The 24300-nt window shown below is 44.3% G+C and overlaps 1 protein-coding gene and 1 pseudogene across 1 annotated transcript; one reads left to right on the top strand and one right to left on the bottom strand.

The window, feature by feature from the left end:
- Positions 1-1966: 1966 nt before the first annotated feature.
- Positions 1967-2533, bottom strand: LOC139780220 (sentrin-specific protease 1 pseudogene; annotated as a pseudogene).
- A 2104-nt stretch (positions 2534-4637) lies between these two features.
- Positions 4638-10458, top strand: LOC139780219 (uncharacterized). The gene is made up of 3 exons (XM_071718752.1): positions 4638-5820; positions 6067-8703; positions 8758-10458. Exons 1-3 carry the CDS (start codon positions 4638-4640, stop codon positions 9873-9875), a joined length of 4938 nt encoding a protein of 1645 aa, XP_071574853.1. The 3' UTR covers positions 9876-10458.
- The last annotated feature ends 13842 nt before the right edge of the window (positions 10459-24300 follow it).

Genomic DNA, 24300 nt, shown 5'->3' with positions numbered 1-24300 from the left:
CAGAATAAACATGACGCGCACGCTGACCTACCGTTCTGTCCGACGCGCGATAAACCGCCCGGCAAACGGCAGGACAAACTTCTCGCCACGCTGTACGATAAGAAGCGTTATGTCATCCATTATCGCAACCTGCAGCAGTGCACGCACCACGGCCTTCGCGTCACAAAAATACATCGCGTATTGCAATTCGCTCAATCTGCGTGGCTCCGCGCTTACATCGAACTCAATACAAAATTTAGAACACTGGCCAAAAATGAGTTTGAAAAAAATTTATATAAATTGATAAATAACGCGGTTTTCGGGAAAACAATGGAAAATGTACGCAATTACGTCGACGTAAAATTACTGACAAAGTGGAACGGACGATATGGTGCGGAGGCAATGATCGCGCGACCAAATTTCCACAGCAGGAGCGTGTTTTCGGAAAATCTGGTAGCCGTTGAACTGCGCAAACTCGAGGTGAAATTCGACAAACCGATCTACGTCGGCATGTGCATCCCCGACATGTCGAAGGTGTGCCTATACGAATTTCACCACGAGTACATGTCTCCCCTGTACCGCGACATGTGTAGAATTATGTACACCGACAGTCTGATTTATCATATCGAGTGCGACGATGCGTACGAGAACATGAAACGTGATATAGCCAGGTTCGACACGAGTGATTACGCGTATGGTATGTCTCTCGTCAATAAAAAAGTGCCGGGCCTGATGAAGGACGAAAACAACGGTGCCATTATGACCGAATTCGTTGGACTTAGGGCGAAAATGTACGCCTTGCGAGTTGATGGTAAAAAAGGCACTAAAAAAGCGAAAGGTGTTAAAAACAACGTCATCGCGGGTACCATTACGTTCGACGACTACACGCGGTGTCTGAACGATGAGATCGAAATGACTTGACCGCAGTTATGCATAAGATCGAAATTGCACAAAGTGTACACTATCCGTAAGACGAAAATCGCTCTGAGTCCGTACGACGATAAGCGATATATCGTACCGGATTCGACCGATACGTTACCGTGGGGACATTATCGAATACCTTTATAACATAATGTATATACGTATGTATGTATGTATGTAGTATAACGTAATGTAATGTGATCTAACTGCTGCAAAAGAATCTTTAAGATTGTGACAAAACTATATATACGTGAAACTTTTTATTTTTCTTCGCTTCACATTAAAAACGGGACAATGAAAGAAAAAATATAATGTGGGGGTCCGATTCCGAGGACAGCTTCAATAGATCGCGTTCGGTTTGCTCGGATTGTTCCATGTTTGATCAATTTCGCACTATTAAACGGGACAATGGAAGACAAAAATTTAATGTGGGCGTCCGATTCCGATGATGATGACTCGCTGCAAAACAGAGCGACTCCATCGCCGAACTTATATAGTGATAGAGCGGGGGAGCAGAATCGCTGGAATCAGGCGTTGAAGGAGGACGGTAGCTGGAATCTGACGACGTACCCTCTGCGAAGAGGGATCGGAAATCCATGTGTGCGGGAAGAACTGTGGATACGAACAATGATAGCTTTCGGTAGCAGATCGAAACGGTATATGAGTGGAGTTCCATATAAAATTTCAAAGAGATGTCGTAACATGAGCGCTGATGACGTAGACGCGTTTTGCGATAAACTCAAGGAACGGTGGGATAGGATTAACTTCACAGTATCTAGGAACAGTGATGGTGATTACGCCATATGGGATAAAACTGCCAAGTGCCTGCGTGAAATGAGTGATAGCGAGTTTGATATCGATGAAAAGGAACAGTGAAGATTAATGTATGCAATGTATGCAATGTATGCAACATATGTAATATAATATACGTATGTATGTATGTATGTATGTACGTATGTATGTATGTAATTAATCACACATTTTTTGTATTTTATATTTCAAATATTTTTTATTATATAATTTTTACAAAAGTTTTCTATTTACTATTTCCTTAAATATTTTCTTTCTAAAACGCGGCAGGTCGTCCTGAGTAAATGTAATTTTTTTTATTTGCGCAGACATACTCGGCAAACATACAAGAGAACACGCCACAATCGCTACCGTTCATCTGTTGTGGAATGTTCTTGGCGGACTGAAATTTCCAATCACTCATATCGTAAGGGTGTTTTTTCTTGTCCAGACTCTCCTCCTGTACATATTGTTTTAGCGCCGCTAGACATTTCGGATTATCGCCACCCATATTATCATAATATACAATCGATTTATCGCGGAAATCTACTATCGCTATACACCAGTGACCGTTCAGATGTATAAGGATAATTATAAGATCCTGTGCGAATATGTCAACTTTCCTGGTCCATCGCTTCAGAGACGAGTGACCGCTCGACAGAAGTTTCGGATAAAAGAACGTGTTCATTGCATGTACTTTTAGATACGTGTCGGAAGATGTGCCTCTAGCGATCAACAGATTCATGTAGAAGTTTATTACTTCATCGTTCAGCCAATTTAAGTCGGCCAGCGTGAAGAGATCCTTCCCCGTGAGCCTCAGACCGAAACCTTCCACCGCCTCCATACTGCGGAAACCTTTGGTATAAAAAAATTATGGTGTCACAAAATTATGTCACATCACACTCCATTATTTTTAATATTAATTTTAACATTTACCAGAGTCTCGATCGCTGCACACAAATGAATCACTTCACAGAGTCTCTTTTACAGAGCACTTGCACGTGATAATGTTCAACCATAAAATAATGAAGAAACCGCAATACTTTTCGACCGATGTATCGCTGCACATATGCTTTCAAATCATACTACTGCGGCTTGACGCGCTTCATACCTCGTTATATACCCTTTGCTTTCTCTCTCGCTCCAACTAAATCTTGAAAGGTAATTTCTTTCTTTGTTTTGCATTTCTTCCTTTGTCTTGCGTACTGCGTTGTAAAAAAATAGTGCAAAATAGATACGTCTACGCAATAACCGCCCCCTTCTCCAAGAAAAAAAATTTGTTTATGGCGCCTTGATAAACACGAAACCCACAATAGTCCTCGAGTGGATAACGTATTGTATTAGAAAGGATATTAATAAAGATATCGTACATGTATTTCATATTTCAAACACTTTACATGTATATTTTTTTTATGTTAAGAATAAAATACAGTTTGCACGAATTAAATAACATTGTCCTTGTGTATCCAAGAGTTGTGCGATCCATCGAATCCCAGCCATTTCATGTAAACCTCGTCGCCCCTCCTGCGCAGTACTTTCTCCACGAGATACACATCCGGATAAGTCGCGCGATGCAACTCTTGCTCGTAGAACGCTCCAGCGACGGATTTTCCACGATAGTCCTCGAGTAGATAGGTTACGGGATTGGTACACTGCACTTTAACGATCTTAAACACCCCGGTGGTCCAATTCGGCGTGTAACCCTTCTCGAAAATTGTCTTGTATTTGCTGACGCGTACCGAGTCGCCCGCTTTAAACTTTGCCGGACCCGCGATCTTTATCGCGCTGTACACCGTAGCCAAGAGTCTTTCGGCGATCGCGGGGGTAACGTCGATGGGTCGCATGCCGATCGTTTGATGCTTGCGCACGTTGTAATCCGACACGAGTCGCGATAACGCGTCGACCCACTTGTAATTTCGACCGATGCCTTCATCACCGAATACGTGGAATAATGATTAATGCCGTGTTTTCTCACGAGACGTTGCACGTCGGTATTGTAAAATTCCTTCCCCATATCGGTTTGTAGGTTACTAGGGCACCTCCCGCTATCTCGAATTATCTCAGCGATAGCGTCAGCTGTCTCGCTGCCGCCTTTACCCTTGAGCGGCACGGCCCACGCGTGCTTGCTCAGCACATCGATGACGGTTTTTTTTAAAATAAATTGTGGCTCTCAAGCATAGCAGCTTAAATACGGCCAGGTCTAACTGTTCAGGAGTGCGGTAGTCAAGCCCAGTGAGGTGGCAGCACCTCCTGGACGATCGTGCGGATCGTTTCGAATAGCGATGGCACGTGATGCTAGCATGCTCCGGCCTTCGCCTTGCCGATATCGCCGGCATTCCGGCAGTTACTCTCTTGCTTTCGTGAACAAATGGCAGTCTAAATTCTAACGCTCGCGTAATCATTTATTCTGTCGGGCACTCAGTAAGGATAAACCTCATCTTTGAGGCCAATGGACCTCATTAAGATTGTTACGCGGATTAATTAAACTGAGGTCCAGTGTCTCGTTGGTTAATCTGGTGAAACGTCTCATTTTCTAAAGCCACGTGGCTGCTGATTGTAATCGGAACGATTCAACGGCCTCACGTTGTACTCTACGCAAGTAAATCAGTTTAGCACGGTACTCATCGTTATTGTATAAACCGCTCACGCTCAGTTAATTAGTACTTAACGCAGTGTATATAGTGTATATAGTGATTTACAACTCTGTGAAAGAAATAAATCCTGAAACTCAGTGCCGATCTGTTCATTTCAATTACCCCGTTGTATGATCTACTCATCCGTGTGTTAGCATTCTATCAGCCAAGCTCATTCTCAAACATTTGGTCCTTCGAGCCGGATACAACGGGGATTGAAAGGAGTGAAAATTCAGTGACTCTCGGTTAATCGCGGTACGCAGTGTCGGTGCGCGCCGCCATTTCACGGTTCTCGAACGATCCTTCACGCTCAACATGTCAGAAAAAGATGTCAACAAACCCATGGATTCCGGACGTAGCACTCCGACACAAACACTCAAGGTACCATCACAAACTAAGACTAGTGAGCAAACAGAACCGTCAAGGACGTCTCAACGTACAAAATCCCCAGCTCGCCTTTCAGCAGAGCTCTACTTAAAATGCAGAACCCAGATGTGTCGAGTGGAATCAATTCGGAAGCTTGTGGAATCTATCCCTGATTCAGCAACGGAGACTTCTCTTGGAAGAGTGACGGCTCAAATTACTCAACTGGAGGAGCTGCACAAAGCGTTCCTCAAGGAACATACCTACTTTGAAGTAGCATGGCCGGAATCATTCTTGGACCATGAATACTTCAGCAACAATGTGCACTTTAACGAGACACTTCTGGTTTGTTCAGGCAGAGAGACGCTGACGCAATTCAAGCATGAACTCACTGAACCACTCCTCACGCAAAATTTGACTACTCAATTGAATCGCCCTGCTCATCCGAGGCTGCCAGAAATCTCACTACCAAGTTTTGATGGCAGCTACACAGCGTGGCCACAATTCAAGGAGCTCTTTTCGTCCGTAATCATGGACAGTTCACGATTAACTAATGTCGAGAAGTTACATTATTTGAGATCGTCCTTGAAGGGCTCACCGGCCCAGCTCATACAAAATCTTTCGATGACAGGAGATTCATTAATGCCATCTTGGGAACTACTTATCGGGCGCTATGAAAATAAACGCCTTATAATACAAGCACATCTCGATCAGCTGTCCAGCATCAGAACGCCCGCTCACAAAAACGCGTCATCCCTGACGAAGCTCATCAGTACGGTGACCGAAGCAACCAACGCCTTACAGTCGTTAGGCATCTCAGAACAGCTGGGAAATTGTATGTTAGTGCATCACGTATCAAGATTCCTGGACAGTGACACAAGAGAAGCATGGGAAACCTCACTCGGTGCTTCTCAAGAATTTCCCAAGTTTGAGCTACTCATGGAGTTTCTCACTGCCAAGGCAAGGGCACTGGAAAGAGTGGAGGCCGCTAATGCTCAGTCAAAGCCAACTCAACGAAAGGCAACTGCTCACCACGCGTCCTCAAAACCAACCACGCCGTCCTCATCAGCCAATCAGTCCAAGCCGGCACCCTATGCTTGTGACATGTGCAACGCCAATCACTTCATAGTGACCTGTGAAAAGTTCCGGCAACTCACGCCTGCACAACGAAAGGGAATTGCAGAAACAAAACGCCTCTGCTATAATTGTCTTGGCAGACACAACGCTCGTGCATGCAGATCAACTCAAGGGTGCAAAACATGTTCTGCTCGACATCACACCATGCTTCACTCAACTTCATCGACACCGACACAGCCGACCACCTCACCCTCTCAGCAAGTAGCGGCTACTTCAACCTCATCACCCTCAACAACATGCTGAGGCGATGTTGCAATCGTCAACCAGGCAACTCAGTGCTCAAGGCTCGTCACTCAGCTCTCACTCAAGCGACAACATTCGTCAGTTTCGATCACTGGAATTGGTGGCAACCAAACAACTCAAACCAAGGGAGTGGTTGACCTCAGTCTGCATTCAACTCACTCTCACGCAGCTGTCACCGTCCGTGCTCACATACTCAAGACACTGACAACGATTCTGCCAACATTTGAATCCCCTCAACAAGATTGGCCTCATCTTCAACATCTAAAACTGGCGGATCCGGAATTTCTCAAACCAAGAGAAATTGATCTTATCATTGGAGCTGACTCGTATGGACAAGTCATCAAACCTAACCTTAAGAAATGCACGTCAGACTCACCAGTTGCTCAATTATCCATATTTGGTTGGCTCGTTCTTGGTCCAGTTCGGTCCACAATCCCTACTCACACAAGGACGGCACATCATACCAAGGTACTCCAGCAGGACACCAACCTAGAAGAACTGTTAACGAAATTCTGGATTCAGGAGGAGCCTCCAACGACAACCACAGCTTCACTCACCACAGACGAACAGGAGTGCGAGACTCACTTCAGGACTATTCATTCACGGGACTCTACTGGTCGATACATCGTCCGCATTCCATTCAAGTTGTCAACTAGTATCTTAGGAAACTCATATGAGGCAGCACGTAGAAGTCTACAGGGAACTCTCAAAAGGTTCAAACGAGATAGTGAACTTCAGAAACTTTACACCCAGTTTATGCAAGAGTATGAACAACTCGATCACATGGCTAAAATCCCATCAAATACATCAAGAAGTTCAACTCATTATTATTTGCCTCATCATGGAGTACTCAAACCTGACAGTGAAACTACGAAGCTGAGAGTAGTGTTCAACGGGTCTTGTGCCACTTCTACGGGCTTCTCGCTAAATGACACCATGTACACCGGAGCAAACCTGTTGCTCAACATCTTTGATGTACTCATCTGGATCCGACAGCACCGATACCTATTTTCTACTGACATCACCAAGATGTACCGTCAAATCAAAGTGCATCCATCCGATTGGGATTTGCAACGCATCATCTGGATAGACGAGCTATACAACGAAGTACTGTACTACCTCACCACTGTCACCTATGGAACGAAAGCTGCCCCATTCCTTGCAGTGAGAACTCTTCTCCAACTGGCTAAGGATGAAGGCCACAGGTTTCCCCTCGCATTGCCGCCAATCGAGCGTGGGAGATGTGTGGACGACATGTTCGGTGGATCAGACACAATCAAACATCTCATCAAAATAGCTCATCAACTCAGAGATCTGTGTAATGCGGGCGGATTTCCTCTAGCAAAGTGGCACTCCAATCATCCTGAACTCCTAAAGGCAATCTCATCGAAAACAGTCGCTCACTCTTCAGTCTCACTTGACGATTGCAACACAAAACTACTCGGTCTCAAATGGTCGCCTCAGGAAGATACATTTTCTGTCTCAACCATGTTACCAGCTCACCAGGGTCAATTCACAAAACGCCTCATATTGTCTGAAGTGGCCCAGATATTTGATCCACTAGGTTTTCTCTCACCAGTAGTGATCAAAGCAAAGATGCTTCTTCAAGAACTTTGGCTTCACAAACTCAACTGGGATGATCCACTACCATTCCAGGTCGTCTCACGTTGGCTCAACATCAGAAAGGATCTCACCAGCCTGGCCAGGCTCTCAATTCCTCGTTGGTTCAACACAACCAGCAGCTCAATAGTGGACCTTCATGGCTTTTCTGATGCATCTCAATTCGCCATGGCTGCCGTGATTTACTTGACGGCATATACACCATCCACAGGTACTCAATCGACATTTATCTGCTCAAAAACAAAGGTCGCGCCGCTGAAGCGACTAACCATCCCGAGGTTAGAGCTCACGGCAGCTCTCCTATTGGCAAAACTCATGAAGCATGTCCTAGCCACACTCACAATGGACATCAGGGACAAATACCTGTGGACAGATTCTCAAGCAACGCTCGCGTGGATCAAAACTCATGCGTCTCGCTGGAAAGACTACGTACGCAACAGGGTGTCTCAAATTCAGGAACTCACTGAAGGAGCTCATTGGAAATACGTGCCAAGCGCAGCCAATCCAGCTGACTGTGCTTCAAGAGGCGTCACAATGGCTCAACTTGAAACCCATGCACTTTGGTGGACGGGACCACCTTGGATCTTAGCCTCTGAAACCTCATGGCCCACCCAACCTACTCAATTCGACGGGCAATGCACATTCGAGTCTCGTCCAGGAACCTCGCTTTTCACGACTCAATCAGCTCAAGAATATCATTGGGATCTCATCTATAGGTACTCAACCCTCAATAAATTACTCAGAATCACAGCTCTTTGTTTCAGATTTTGCTCACGGTTACAACGCAAGCTCAACTCATCACCAGCTAGTCTCATTACCCTGGCTGACATGGAAAGGGCACGAACTTTCTGGATCAATGCCACTCAAGCTGCCTTTTTCACTCACGAACTCAAGGTGTTACATTCCAACTCTCTGTTGCCAACATCTCACCCATTTAGTCGCCTCACAGCGTTCATCGACAATCAGGGCACTATTAGAGTGGGTGGTCGTCTCAATAACGCTGCACTCACGTACGAAGGTAAACACCAAGCAATTTTGCCTCGTGATTCAAAGTTATCTGAACTCATTATAGATCAAGCGCACAGATCTACCATGCATGGAGGCACTCAGCTCACGTTGGCTCATATCAGACAACTTTACTGGATAGTTGGTGGACGAGCTCCTGTCAAATCCCACATCTTGCGGTGTGTGGTGTGTGCTCGGCAAAGGGGGATCCGTGCTCATCAATTGATGGGCCAACTACCTCTGACCCGAGTCACACCCTCACGTGCATTCGCTCACACTGGACTTGATTATGCAGGGCCAATCATCCTTAAGACTACCAAGGGAAGAGGAGCAAAAACCTACAAAGCATGGATTTGTGTCTTTGTGTGTCTCACTACATCAGCCGTACATCTAGAGGTCGTCTCCGATTACTCAACGGAAGGGTTCATCTCAACGTATAGACGATTCACTTCGAGAAGGGGAGTGCCTGCCTCCTTGACCTCAGACTGCGGAACAAACTTTATTGGAGCCGACAGGGAGCTTCGGAAGTTATTCACTCAATATACTCAAGAAAATCAACTCATCACGGCAATGCTCACAGAAAATAGAACTCAGTGGAGTTTCAACCCACCTGCTGCCCCGCATATGGGAGGAAAGTGGGAAGCTGCAGTGAAATCCATTAAATTCCATATAAGGCGCACTGTGGGTGAAACGCGGCTCACCTTTGAGGAGTCAATGACGCTGCTCACGCAAATCGAGGCTATACTCAACTCAAGACCTCTGGAGCCTCTCAGCGACGACCCGGAAGATATCTCAGCCCTCACACCAGGACATTTTCTCATTGGAACAGCCCTCACTGCCATACCAGAACCTTCACTTATTGATCTCTCTACTTCTAGGTTGTCAAGATGGCAATTCATTCAACAGAAGGTTCAGCAATTTTGGTCTCAATGGTCAGCTCACTACCTACAACGACAGCAGGCAATCTCAAAATGGCATCATCCTTCAAATCTCATTAAGCCAGGCTCATTAGTCTTGCTCACCGATGAGAGATTTCCTCCCTGCAAGTGGCCTCTTGCCCGTGTCCTAACATTAATGCCGGGCAAGGATGGCCTCACTAGGGTGGTACAGCTGAAAACCGCTACCACTACACTCACCAGGCCCATCACCAAGCTTGCTGTGCTGCCAGTGTATCATCCTGAGTAACTTATTAAAGATCACTCAAGGGACATCATCAACTCGGTTGCTGATGGCGGGCAGAAATGTTCAGGAGTGCGGTAGTCAAGCCCAGTGAGGTGGCAGCACCTCCTGGACGATCGTGCGGATCGTTTCGAATAGCGATGGCACGTGATGCTAGCATGCTCCGGCCTTCGCCTTGCCGATATCGCCGGCATTCCGGCAGTTACTCTCTTGCTTTCGTGAACAAATGGCAGTCTAAATTCTAACGCTCGCGTAATCATTTATTCTGTCGGGCACTCAGTAAGGATAAACCTCATCTTTGAGGCCAATGGACCTCATTAAGATTGTTACGCGGATTAATTAAACTGAGGTCCAGTGTCTCGTTGGTTAATCTGGTGAAACGTCTCATTTTCTAAAGCCACGTGGCTGCTGATTGTAATCGGAACGATTCAACGGCCTCACGTTGTACTCTACGCAAGTAAATCAGTTTAGCACGGTACTCATCGTTATTGTATAAACCGCTCACGCTCAGTTAATTAGTACTTAACGCAGTGTATATAGTGTATATAGTGATTTACAACTCTGTGAAAGAAATAAATCCTGAAACTCAGTGCCGATCTGTTCATTTCAATTACCCCGTTGTATGATCTACTCATCCGTGTGTTAGCATTCTATCAGCCAAGCTCATTCTCAAACACTAACCAATAGTCTCTGGGCCACGGATGGCGCTCACAAGTTCCTAAATCACGGATGGCGCACACATTATTTGAAACCGCCATGCGGCGTTAATACGAATGTTTTTTTAATCATAAATGGGTCCATGCACGTTCATGAAGTGATTGTTGTCGCGTAGATCCCCCCCGCGGGTGGAGGATTACAGTTGAATGTCCATGGATTTACAGGTGGCTAGAAAAATGCGGATAAGTTTTGGAGTAGGAGAGCGTATAAGAGAATATATATCTTGCGGAGCATGAGGGAAAGAATAATTAATATAGTCAATTAGTCCAGATGCCTTATTCGAATATAGTTGACAATTGTAAATTATATGATTAATGTCCTGTGTGGGGTCGCCGCAAGGGCAGGCACTGGAATTTACAATATTTTTTTTAAATAGACTATCATTTAAGTTGTAATGCCCGCTGCGCAACCGGTTCAATAGCACAATTTCTTGGCTGTTTAATGGTTTTTTATGGAACCAAGGGCAACTGCTATCAGAATGATATAGGCTGTAGTAGCGTATTCCTTCTTGTTTTCCCTGATTAAATAAGTATGATTCAAAACGCTTTCTTAGAAAAGCTTTAGATACCGTATAAAAATCGCAGTGGGGAACCCTAAACTCAGGCCGGAAGCCGGCTTTCATCGCCCTTTTTGCTGCCTTGTTCGCCATTTCATTCCCAATTATCCCCTTATGTGAGGGGATCCAAGCAAAATGTAACGCAATACCTTTATTTAATATCTGACAGACTTTTTCTCTGATCCGGGGAATAATATAGTTTTGTTGATTCGGTCTGTATGAGAAAATGTTTTCTAATACGCTCTTGGCGTCAGAAAAAATTACTACTTTATTATATTTAAATTGTAAGATCCACGTTAAAGACTGGAAGATGGCCCAAGCTTCCGCCGAGAAAACGGTTGTTTCTGGGGGCAATTTATGCATTATATTGATTTTGAGTTCGGGTGAGTGGATGCCTGCTCCAACAGGTTTCCCCGGATTACCTTTAGATCCGTCAGTATAAAAGGTAGTTGCATGTTTCCTTAAGTCTTCGGTATATTCCATAAAAATCGCGTTGAGGTTAACAATGTCAGGGGGAAAATCAAAAGTTTTATATTGAATATGATAAATGAGCGATTCGTAACTGTGGTTAAAGACCAGTAAAGTTACTGAACTATATATTCTATGAAGTTTACCTAGGACAGCTGAGTATGACTTATAAGAAGGGATTGTGTTGACAGTGATGTCATGGTTATGCCGACGTCTAGTTTGCTCGCACACTTCATCAAGACTGGCAGTGACCGGACTGAACTTTTGAGCAATATTTTTAAGTACTAGCTTAAGCGTAAGGTACCTGAACCTGAGTTGTAGTGGCGGCTCTTTGGCCTCATCTAGAAGGACATTAATAGGAGTTGATTGGCGCTTACTCGGCATATTATGTTGCTGAAATATTGAAATATTCGGAAATGGTGCAGAAATATTTCGTTAACATTTCATTTGTAACTATGCATCTGAAATATTTCAGAAATGTACCTGCATCATGTTTTTTATAATATTGCATTAACAATATTTTTGAAATCTTTCAGAAAGTTGTTTACAATATTTGTAAGTTTCTGTAATATTGCAAAAAGAATGTAGTAGATGTAATATTTCAGAAATATTTCTGAAACATTATAAAAGTAATATTACGTTTGCATTGCACGAATAATATTTCTGTAACATATCAAACGCAACACTGCATTTAAAATATTTCTGAAAAATTTCTGAAAGATTGCGTAGGTAATGAAAAATTGAATTGCAGGCAGTGAATTTCTACAATATTGCAGAAGAAATATTGCAGATGTAATGGTTTAGAAACATTTCTGATACATGATAAAACTATTATTATGTTTACATTGCATGCGTTATATTTTTGAATGTTTCACATATACAACATTGCATTTGTAATATTTCCGAAAAGTTGCTGACAGACTTTAGAACTTATAAAAAATTAAATTTATTATTATATAATTATTGCATTTTATTGCATTTTTTCTCTTTTATTAAGAATTTTCTGATATTCCAAATTTTGTCATATGGCATTTTTAATATAAAATATTTAATAATATTTAATATAAAATAATATTCGACCCTGACTGGCAGAAAAGATTTATTCGTATATCTGTATTGTTAATATTGTTATGCGATAGCTTTATGCTCACCAAAATAAGCAAGTATAAGGAAGAAAGAAGCGTCAGAGTCAGAGGATCACCACTACCCTGTTCGATCATCGATGTCAAGCAACAAGACGCCGGTATAGTACTTGGATGGGTGACCGGCTGAGAGAGCGGACTTCGGACAAATAAAACGCGCGGCGGCTATACGCACATGGCTTAATATATTTTTTTTGTTCCGGTAACAAAATATTTCATTTTTCACATATCAACAAATAGTTTTTGCGTTAGTAACAAAATTTTGTTTGCTAATACAAAACATTTTTCTCAGTGTAAAATGTATTTGAAATATCTCTGAAGTGTTTCTGCAATATTTTGTAGATATATTTCATAAATATTTCAGTAATATTACCGTAATATTGCCAAAATCTTTCAGCAAGGTTGCATTTGAAATAATTGGGAACATTGAAACATTGCAGAAATGCTGTAGAAACGGTCGTGAAATATTTCTGAAATATTGATGAAAGGTGTAATATTTCCAATGGAATTTTGCAGAAATGTTTCTGAAATATTACATGCCGAGTGGGCGGTAACCCAGCGCAATTCTGATGGCCCTGTATTGAACACGTTCCAACTTTTGAAAGATGGTGTAGTTGCCCTGCAACCTGGCATCCATAATATAATCCATGGAACTGCGTATAATACCTTTGTATGCTATCATAAGTTGTTGGGGGGTGAGCACCCCACCATACTCCGGCGAGAGCTGCTATGAAGCTTAATGTCCTTTTGCATTTTCCAATAACGTTATCAAAATGTGCTTTGCCATTAAGCTTTGAGTCCAACAAAATGCCCAAAAATCTTACAACCTCGCAGTAATCGATAAGGTTGCCCGATATGACAACTCGCGGAATAACTAAAGGCATTTTTCTCTTTCGTGAGAATATAACCGCTTGAGACTTGGATGGCGATAGAGTAAGCCCCTTGTTCAGAAGAAACCTTACTATTCTCCGTATTGATTCATTGATAGAACGCACCGCCTCGTCCAAATCTTTGAGGGTCGAATAGATAACTACATCATCTGCGTAAAGTAAAATTTTGCAATCAGCATTAATTAACTTAATGATATCCTTAATATATAAATTAAATAGAGTTGGACTTATAGAATTGATCCCTGGGGGGTGCCTTTACGCGCCCAATAGGGTCCAGTTTTACTCCCTTTTTTAATATAATAAATTATGCGATTTTCTAACAAATTGCTCACGAACTTGCGAAAGTGTGCTGAGATTCCTAACTTTTCTAAGTCTTGTATCAAAAGGTGCGGCAGCACATTGTCAAATGCACCGTCAATGTCTAAAAACGCTGCCACTGTATACGCACCCTGAAGGAATCCAGCTTTAATATGATTGGTTAATGTCACCATACTATCTATACAGGACTTCGCGTTTCGAAAACCAAGTTGCTGGTCCGATAACATACAGCTAGATTCAAGTAGCCATCTGAGCCGGTTATATAGGCATTTTTCTAAAACCTTAAGCGTGCAAGAAAGAAGGAAAATCGGCCTAACACCTCTGCCTCCTGATTTCGGTATAAAAATGACAAGTGACGTACGCCAGTCGTTTGGAAATTCCCCGTTCAGCAAAAAGGCGTTGAAAATGTCTCTGAGTTTCTCCTTATAAAAGATTTCTATGAAATATTTGAACATATAATTTTACTATTATATTTTTATCCATGCCACTTAAAATATGATTTTTATAAACAATTTAGCTCTATAATCAAATTTAGAAATTGTTTTTTTTATTCAATATTTTTTACATAAATTAAAGTTTGTAAAGTATAGTAATGTGTATTATATGAAATTTATATGAAATACAAATATTTAATTAACAAATGTATGGCAGGTTACACAAGCATCGCGTATTGGTGGAAAACATTTGTATGAATTTATGAAACGAAATTTGAACCAAATCTTAAGTAATAAATTGGCAGAAAAATATAGCTGGCTGGGGAAGAAACATAAACAAAAGTTTTGTGATTTAAAATTAAGTGAAATGTTAATTGGTGTTAAGGAGCGTTGTAACCGTGCCGCGAAGCTGACTGCTACGCGCCTGCTGTCAGTCTCGTGGCACAGATTCGATCCGCACGCGGTTGATCGATCACGCCGTCCTGCGTGGTCGATCACGCGTTGACGTGGACCTTTGGAGAGGTGCGCGCATGCCCTCGGAGCGAAAGAGAATGATGGGAGTTAGACTCGATTCGTACACGTTAGCGTCAAGTTCTCTCCGCAACACATCCGCAAATTTTGTGCGTGGTTTCTCCACCGTTGAGCGCGGCATCGCGGTCAAACCCATCGCTGAGTGCGTGCGTGATAGACAATCCGAGCGTGAGAATCGAGCTCAACACGAAATTAGCTCTGGACATCTGTCGTCGCGATCGCCGTCGCAATCTGTCTCGCGACCAAGAGTTCCTTCTGCCCGATTGCCGTCGGAAGAGCATTCCGACGAGGCTCAGAAAGATCTCCGTGTCGCGTGTGCGGCCGACTCAAGATCCGATTGATTCCGGCCACGACAGTGTCCATGCAATAAAACCTGCCAGTGACAATTAATCGCGAGAACGATAGACGATTTCTCATCCGCCGCCCTCCCCCTCGTTTCGCACTCTATCTGAGTGGCTCCGGCATTCATCGCGCTCCGACACATCAAGTCGAGCACGAAACAATTGGTAATATATTGTCTAAATAATTATTTTTTAAATTAGAGGTTTTTACAGTTTTCTTGCCTATTTTTCTATGTTTCTGATTGTCTAACTAAATAATTAATTTTTAAATTAGAAGTTTTTACAGTTTTCTTGCCTATTTTTCTAGGTTTCTGATTGTCGTCAGTTTTTTAGTTGCTTATTTTGTTGCGGCCCCAAATTAATATTACAAAATAGGATTAAGAAACATTGTTATTTAAAGATATGTATTGTAAAGATCTTATTATAAACGAGGCCGTGAAAAGAAATCAAGACCGAGAGACAAAGAGAAATCAAAACAATGAGTTGCGCGATCGGCCTACATCCGATCGGGCAACTCAGCGAAACCGAAGGACGGACGAGCGAACAAAACGGAAGGAGAGAAGCAGACGAGAGGGCAATGTGAGTCGGGAAGCAGAGAGCAGTGACGGGTTTCATACGCGAATAACGATTGTAACGCAGAGTGATAATTAAAAGTTGTCCTTTATTCAAAAAGTGCCATTTATTTCCATCGATGCCGAATTCTCCGTGGACCAAAAAGAACTCAAGTGTCCCTCCGCAAAAAGGGGGCACAACAACTGATGGCAGCGTGAGGGATCCACTGGCAGGAAGACGGGAACGGCAGCTGAAACAGAAAAAGTGAATCGTTAAGGCGGTGCAACATCCTCAACGGAGACACGGCAGCCAGATTCGACAACAGCGGAACACACGGTAGCGGCCGACAAGGGACCAACGTTCAGCGTAACCCGAGACGGCACCGACCTACCTCAACGAAGGCTCACCGACTGATAAAGCGGCACGAGCACCGACCAGCAGCATGCGACTAGCGACCGTAATGTAAGTCGATTAAGCAATTTATGTAAAGCGCAATTACCGTAGATGTCGGAAAGCGATAATCCACCTGCGGAACTAAACCAATCGTGGCTCCATAGCGAGACGTCACGACGAGCGCGTAGAAATAGCCCGTTAAGTCCCGTCCAAACGACCGAAGAAGTCGTAAGCGACAATCGCAAAACCGTGCGTAGAAACTTAGACGCGTACTACTCAAGTGAAAGCGAATCAGAACCGGAATTACATCCTAACATCGTAGTCGAACGCGAATTTCAATTCGACGATTTAGACGCGAGCTTAATAGGGCAAAATAACTGCCCCTAGGAAAATAGACTCCACCCCTCACAGTGTGAGACTCTCAACATCATCAGGTATTTAGCATAGGATACTACGTGCGGTGCTCGTACGACGACTCGTTATCCGCGTATCGATTTCGTCGCGATAAGGATTGCGTCGCGTGGTTCGCCGAGGAACTAAGACGTTTAGCACACGACGTAAAGAACATCTTGTCCGCTAATATACCCATGGCGGATTTCACGCGAGACGAGTGGGAAAAGTTTAACAGCGCAACGCACTGTCACGTGTGCGAAAAACCGTTCGAGCCAGACGACGTGCGAGTACGCGATCACTGTCACTTGACCGGCAATTATCGAGGTCCCGCGCATTCTAATTGTAACTTGAATTATAAAAATTCTCACTTCATCCCAGTAATATTTCATAATTTATCGGGTTATAATTCTCATTTTATAATAAAGACAATAGCTACCGCGTACGAAGGACGTGTAGACTTACTCTCAATTACCAAAGAAAAATACATTTCGTTTACGAAGAACGTTAAAAGCACTAAGGATAAAGACAAAAAAAATTGCATCAAATTAAGATTCATCGACTCGTACAAGTTTCTCACCGCAAGTCTCGAAAAATTAGCATCATATCTCAGCAAGGATAAACTGCAAATATTACAACGCGAATTTTGTGAATTATCCGCAGAAAATTTTGATTTGCTGACGCAAAAAGGTATATTTCCATACGAGTACATTGACTGCGTCGAAAAGTTGGAGGATACGTGTTTACCATCGCGCGACTCGTTTTACAGTTCATTGACAGGTGACACCGTATCCGAGAGCGATTACAAGCACGCCGTTAACGTCTGGCAGTGGTTCTCCGTTCGAACCATGGGCGAATACAGCGATTTATATCTAAAGATCGATGTCTTGTTATTGGCCGACGTGTTTGAAAATTTTCGCGATAGCTGCGTCGCAAGTTATAAACTCGATCCGGCGTATTATTACACTCTACCGGGTTTTACGTGGGACGCTATGTTGAAGCATACGCGTATCAATTTCGAACTGCTCACAGACATTGACATGGTCATGTTTATTGACCGCGGTATACGCGGCGGTTTGAGTCAATGTTCAAACAGATACGCACAAGCCAATAACAGGTATATGCAATCTTACGATCCGTCGATTCCATCGTCGTACCTGATGTATTTCGATGTAAACAACTTGTACGGCTGGGCGATGTGTCAACCATTGCCCTATGCAGATTTTCGATGGGTCGAAGACGTCTCGAATTTCGAGTTTAGCACGATCGCTTTCGATTCGCCCACGGGTTACATTCTCGAAGTCGACCTAGAGTATCCGCAGAATAAACACGACGCGCACGCCGACCTACCGTTCTGTCCGACGCGCAACAAACCGCCCGGCAAACGACAGGAAAAACTTCTAGCTACGCTCTACGATAAGAAGCGTTACGTCATACACTACCGCAACCTACAGCAGTGCACGCGCCACGGCCTTCGCGTCACAAAAATTCATCGCGTATTACAATTCGCTCAATCTCCATGGCTCCGCGAATACATCGAACATAATACAAAATTTAGAACACTGGCCAAAAACGATTTCGAGAAAAATTTGTATAAATTGATGAACAACGCGGTTTTCGGGAAAACTATGGAGAATGTTCAAAATCACGTTAATGTAAAATTATTAACAAAATGGAGCGGTAGATACGGCGCGGAGGCACTGATCTCGAAACCAAATTTTCACAGTAGGAGCGTTTTTTCGGAAAATCTGATAGCCGTCGAACTGCGAAAACTCGAGGTTAAATTTGACAAACCTATTTACGTCGGCATGTGCATTCTCGACATATCGAAAGTCTGTTTGTACGAATTTCATCACGAGTACATGTCTCCCCTGTATGACGACATGTGTAGAATTATGTACACCGATACGGACAGTCTGATATATCACGTAAAGTGCGAGGATGTGTACAAAAACATGAAACGCGATATCGCTAAATTCGACACGAGCGATTACGCGATCGACAACGCGTACGGTATACCGCTCGAGAACAAGAAGGTGCCGGGCTTGATGAAAGACGAAAACAACGGTGCGATCATGACCGAATTCGTCGGGCTTAGAGCAAAGATGTACGCCTTGCGAGTGGACGGTAAGAAAGATACGAAAAAGGCTAAAGGTGTTAAGAGCAACGTCGTAGCCAGGTCGATAACGTTCGACGACTACACGAGGTGTCTGCGCGACGAAATTGAAATGACGCGACAGCAGGCTTGCATAAGGTCCGAACAACACAAGGTGTACACCGTGTCCGAAACGAAAATCGCTCTGAGTCCGTACGACGACAAGCGATACATTATACCCGATTCGACCGATACGTTACCGTGGGGACATTATCAAATACCCCCTCCGAAAACGTAGTGTATTGTATGTATTTAATGTAATAGTATAACGTATGTAGTAGTAGTATAACGTATGTAATAGTATAACGTATGTAGTAGTATAACGTATGTAATAGTATAACGTATGTAATAGTATAACGTATGTAATAGTATAACGTATGTAGTAGTATATGTATGTAATAGTATAACGTATGTAATAGTATAACGTATGTAACGTATGTAACGTATGTATGTCGTACGTATGTATGTCGTACGTATGTATGTCGTATAACATATGAATGTATGAATGTATGTAGTATAACGTAACGTATTGTGAGTATTATATTACAGTATTGGAAAGAATATTAATAAATAAATATATTGCACATGTGTGTATTTCACACACTTTATTTGTATTTCATATATCAAACACTTTACATATGTATTACATATTGCATATTCTTTATGTTAAAAAATAAAAAAGTTTGCACGAATTAAATAACATTTTCCTTATGTATCCATGAGTTGTGCGATCCATCGAATCCTAGCCATTTAACGTAAACCTCGTCGCCCCTCCTGCGCAGTACTTTCTCCACGAGATACACGTCCGGATAAGTCGCGCGATGCAACTCGTGTTCGTAGAACCCTCCAGCGACGGAATTTCCACGATAGTCCTCGAGTAGATAGGTTACGGGATTGGTACGCTGCACTTTAACGATCTTAAACACCTCGGTGGTCCAATTCGGCGTGTAACCCTTTTCGAAAATCGTCTTGTATTTGCTAACGCGTACCAAGTCGCCCGCTTTGAACTTTGCCAGATCTGCGATTTTTATCGCGCTGTATACGGTAGCCAAGAGTTTTTCAGCGATCGCGGGGGTAACGTCGACGGGTCGCATGCCGATGGTTCGATGCTTGCGCGCGTTGTAATCCGATACGAATCGCGGCAAAGCGCCGACCCATTTGTAACTTCCATTGAGCGTAAACATCTTCCACATGTCGTTCTTGAGCGTGCGATTGAATCGCTCGACGACCGACGCCTTCAATACCGAATATGTGGAATAATGATTGATGCCGTGTTTTCTCACGAGACGTTGCACGTCGGTGTTGTAAAATTCCTTCCCTATATCGGTTTGTAGGTTACTAGGGCACCTCCCGCTGCGTCGAATGATCTCAGCGATAGCGTTAGCTGTTTCGCTTCCGCCTTTACCCTTGAGTGGCACGGCCCACGCGTGCTTGCTCAACACATCGATGACGGTAAGTATGTAGTGGTAGCCTCCGTTGAAACGTGAGTACGGACGCATCTCGACGATGTCAGCCTGCCACAGGTCATCGTACCCTCGCACTATGACGTGTCTTCGGGGAAAATTTCTTCTCGCCGGAGGGTGCAGTTCCTCGACGAGTCGTTGCTTCTCCATATTTTTACGTCCGTCGGATTTTAGCGATGTCATGTTTTTGTTGCCGTTTATAACTGCTCGTTAGCCGTTTTTTAGCCGTTCCTGAGTCGTTTATTTCCGTTTGTTAACCATTTATTTCCATTCGTCGTCGTCGTCGTCGACGTTCTTTAACCGTTTGTAGCCTTTCCTGTCTCTGCGTATTTCGCAGCTGTTTCTAAACCGCTCGTAATCGTTTTTAAGCTGTTTTTGAACCGTTCGACAACCGTCCGACAACCGTTCTTGAACCGTTAGACAGCCGTCCGACAACCGTTCTCGAATCGTTCGTTTTCGTTCGTCGCCGTCGTCAATTAACCGTTGCCTCTCTTCACTCGCCGGCTTTTGATAGTCGTTTCTGCTGAACCGTTTGTCCATTGTTGTTCGTTGTCGCGTCTGATTCAACGATAGTCGAATGGCGAAGCTTGTTTATCGTAGTCCGTAACGCTTGCAGATCCTTCTCGAACGCAGTCAGCTTCTCGTCTGATTCTTTTCGTTGATTGCTCAACATTTTAAAGAATTGATCAACGTATAGTTTATTAACCGCGTCATCGTCAGCCTCTGGTTGCGCCACGCGACGAATCTTCCGCGACCTTGCGTCAAAGTCCATAACGGTGCGACACAGAGCGTTATCGCGCACGAAATTTTTCATTAATCCGCTCCATCGATGGTACGGTTCCGCCCCGTCTCTTCCGAGCGATATGCCAAACTTGTTGATCGGCATTTCAATGCTGATTGAATGGTTCACCGACGCATGGTTTAATTTATAATAAGCCCGGCTTCGCGAAGTTCCTCGATGATCGACATGATCTCGTTGTCGTGAGCATTGTTGCCAGCGTGGCGCGAAGCGTCGAGCAATCTGTGACGATCCACCAGCTCGTTGGGGTCGTCCCAGTGCACGTAGTCGATCTTATTGTCGGTTAGCGTCATCGCGCGAGGCATGGATAATCCCTTTCCAGATTTTTTCTTTCTGGATTCGATAGATATCAACGGTGCGATTACATATCTATACTTGTATCCCCTGTTGCCCAGTAATGGAGCGTGCGCATTGTGTTTGCGTTTATGAGCACTCGTCTCCAACAGGATGCTCTTGTACGTTTGCTTATCGTCCTCCGTGTAGATGTCGTCATTGGGATGATTCTTGAAGATCAACTCGTAAAGACCAGGTGTGCCGATATATCGTACGCCGCCGATAATTATGTTATCCGCCTTGTCCACGTCAAAACGTTTGTTGCCGAGCATCATTCCATCGTTGTCGAAATAAACGCCGTACACGTAGTCTATAACCTTTTGATTGTCGTTCAAAGCAGTTTCGATGTACTTTTGGCCCAACGGACCTAAGTGATCTCGCTTTGATTCTTCAAATATTTCTCGACCCTCCGCTGTCTGCAACTGCTTTCGAACGGACGTCTCAAGATTACTTGTGTTCATGCTTTCGAAAACATCATCATCATCATCATCATCATCGCTCGCGAGTGATTCGGAACTTGTACGTTGTACGGTACGCGTCGCCGCGGACGGTGTAGAGGTTATCAGTGCAGGTACATTTAGTGGAGCAACTTTCGATCGTTTCGATTTAAGAAATTTAAGCGGCGTCGATCAGAAGCGATTCGACCAGGAGCTATCTCGTCTCCTCTTTCTCGACATCGCATCCTCCTTCTCCTCCTCCTCTTCGCACTATTGATCGGGTAACGTTTCCATCCCCGCGTCAGCGACGCTTTCCGGCTCCTCCTTCTTCACCGCGATCGAGTTGTCGACGATCTTTTGCAGCGGTCCGATGAGGGGCTTAAAGTGCGTGTCTAACTCAATGTCCTTCTCGATCTTACCGGTCTTCAAAGCGCGAAGTTTCTTGCGAATCGAATCACTCGTTTTCGCAATCTCTTTCCCAATCTTCTCGCGTTCGCAAATATTCTCGCTCCCGTTGATTGCGGCCATCGCGGGGAAAACAAACCAAAGTGTCGATCTCTATAACGCTAACGTTTCACCTTCGACGAGGTATCGGCAACGACTGATCGCTTTTGCGGTATCGCGAACACGTTAAATCCTTTTCTGTATCGGCCGTTCGAAAGCGCGCTGTCCTTGTCTATTACTACGAATCCGTAGTTGCATTGCCAACAATCGTGACACAACGAGCAAAATTCGTCGTACGGCATGTCGGTATTTACGTGATCGTTGTACACGTGTTTCAAATTGGTACCATCCTGTTTGAACAGGATCAGCAAGTTCGCGTTGTCGCGTATCAGATGTTTAGGTATTCTCGCGTACGTCTGACAGAGATAGAAGGAGTCAACGCTCGAGTGCCTCCCCATTGAGAAATACTCTCTCACCGCGTCTTGCTTATCGCACGCCACGTCATCGAAGACAAAGATCGAGTTTGGACGCGCGTCGCTCGGTGGAATGACGTCACTGTTATTGGAGAACGTAAAGTAGCCGATTTCGTCGATCGATGTCAACAAATTCTCCAAATATCGATATTTCGGCTGTTGCAACGATTTCGAGTATACGTACACGTTTTCGAAACGTACGCCGTGCGGACTTTCCAACATGCTTATCAAAACGTTGGTTTTACCGCAATTCGAGGGGCCGCAAATGATCGCGCGTATAGTAGTCGGTAACATCGTACCATGCTTGCGTTTCTCCGCGTTGCCCCCCATCGACCGTAATCTGTCGTCGCAAATGGTCACGCGAATTGCCAACGGTTGTCGCACGAATCTCATTTTTTTCCACACTGCCGACTCTCTGGCTGACTCGAACGCCTATTTATAGGCGAGCGGAACCGCGAATCGCTCAGTAGCAAAGATGTTCGTCCTACTGTCGAGACCTTCCGATATTCGCGGCTTGAGCGCCGAACAGCTGCAATTTGTGCCGAAAGCCGTTCTGTTGCAAACGTGCGGTGATCACGTCCACTGCGTGTGGGACAAGCTTCCGGAACATATAAAGGCGGATTTAGAGGTACAGACCTATCGTCGCTGTTACGAACATTACAATCAACCGTGGCAGCGAACGCACCTCGACGGTCCCGCGCCAATGATAAAGGATTGCGGCGAATGTCAACGAAAAAAATTGGTAGAGGCCTGTTAAATCGCGCGATAAACGCACTTCCGATCGAATTGCATATTCCCGGCTATCAATTTTGTGGCCCGGGCACTCATTTAGAAGAACGATTGGCGAGAGGCGATCAAGGTATTAATCCATTAGACGCGGCGTGTCGCGAGCACGACATAGCTTATTCGCGTAGCAACGATCTCGCCGAGAGACACGCGGCGGACGAGATACTCGCTGCGGAAGCGCGAAAACGCATTACCGCGAAAGATTCGACTCTCGGAGAGAGACCTGCCGCTACAGCCGTCTGGGTGGCCATGAAGGCTAAGACAAAGCTCGGAATGGGCTTGAAAACAAAGAAGACGAAGAAGAAGAAGAAGAGAGTATCGAACAGGCGAATACTTTCGGTGGCAAAACGAGGCGGCGTATTGCCGATTCTACCGTTGTTGGGAGTTCTCAGCTCGTTGGTCGGCGGAGCGGCGAGAGTCGTAAAGGCCGTGAACGATAACAAAGCCGCGCAGCGTCAGCTGGAAGAATTGAAACGTCACAATCGCGCCATGAAAGGTCATGGACTTTATCTCGCTCCGTACAAACGCGGGCAAGGAGTGGCATCGAAGAAGAAAAAAAAAGTCGCGGAGATACTGAAAATTCCCAAGGGCGTAACAACCAACGTACAACTACAAAAACTGGCAAAGCGTATGCACATTCCATATTTTAGAGGTATTTTCATGCGTACTGCCTTACCAACAGAGGGAGTGTGTCGAAACGAGAGTGGTATCGTGAATTTGGATAACGCCGAGGGACCGGGTACTCACTGGGTGGCGTACGCGAAGAGGGGAGATCGAGCCATATATTTCGACAGTTTTGGCAATCTTCG

The sequence above is a fragment of the Temnothorax nylanderi genome, unplaced genomic scaffold (assembly GCF_030848795.1).
Source record: "Temnothorax nylanderi isolate EJ_2023f unplaced genomic scaffold, tnyl_v1.0 TNYL_tig0268_pilon, whole genome shotgun sequence".
Taxonomy (NCBI): Eukaryota; Metazoa; Arthropoda; class Insecta; order Hymenoptera; family Formicidae; genus Temnothorax; species Temnothorax nylanderi.
This window is presented reverse-complemented; position numbering and strand designations above follow the sequence as displayed.

What these genes read in the sequence shown, in the direction of transcription:
- LOC139780219 (XM_071718752.1), top strand. Translation starts at nt 4,638, where the DNA reads ATGTCAGAAAAAGATGTCAACAAACCCATGGATTCCGGACGTAGCACT. An exon ending in CAATCACTTCATAGTGACCT is followed by an intron (nt 5,821 to 6,066) that starts GTGAAAAGTTCC and finishes CAACATGCTGAG; the next exon opens with GCGATGTTGCAATCGTCAAC. An exon ending in CGCTGCACTCACGTACGAAG is followed by an intron (nt 8,704 to 8,757) that starts GTAAACACCAAG and finishes AACTCATTATAG; the next exon opens with ATCAAGCGCACAGATCTACC.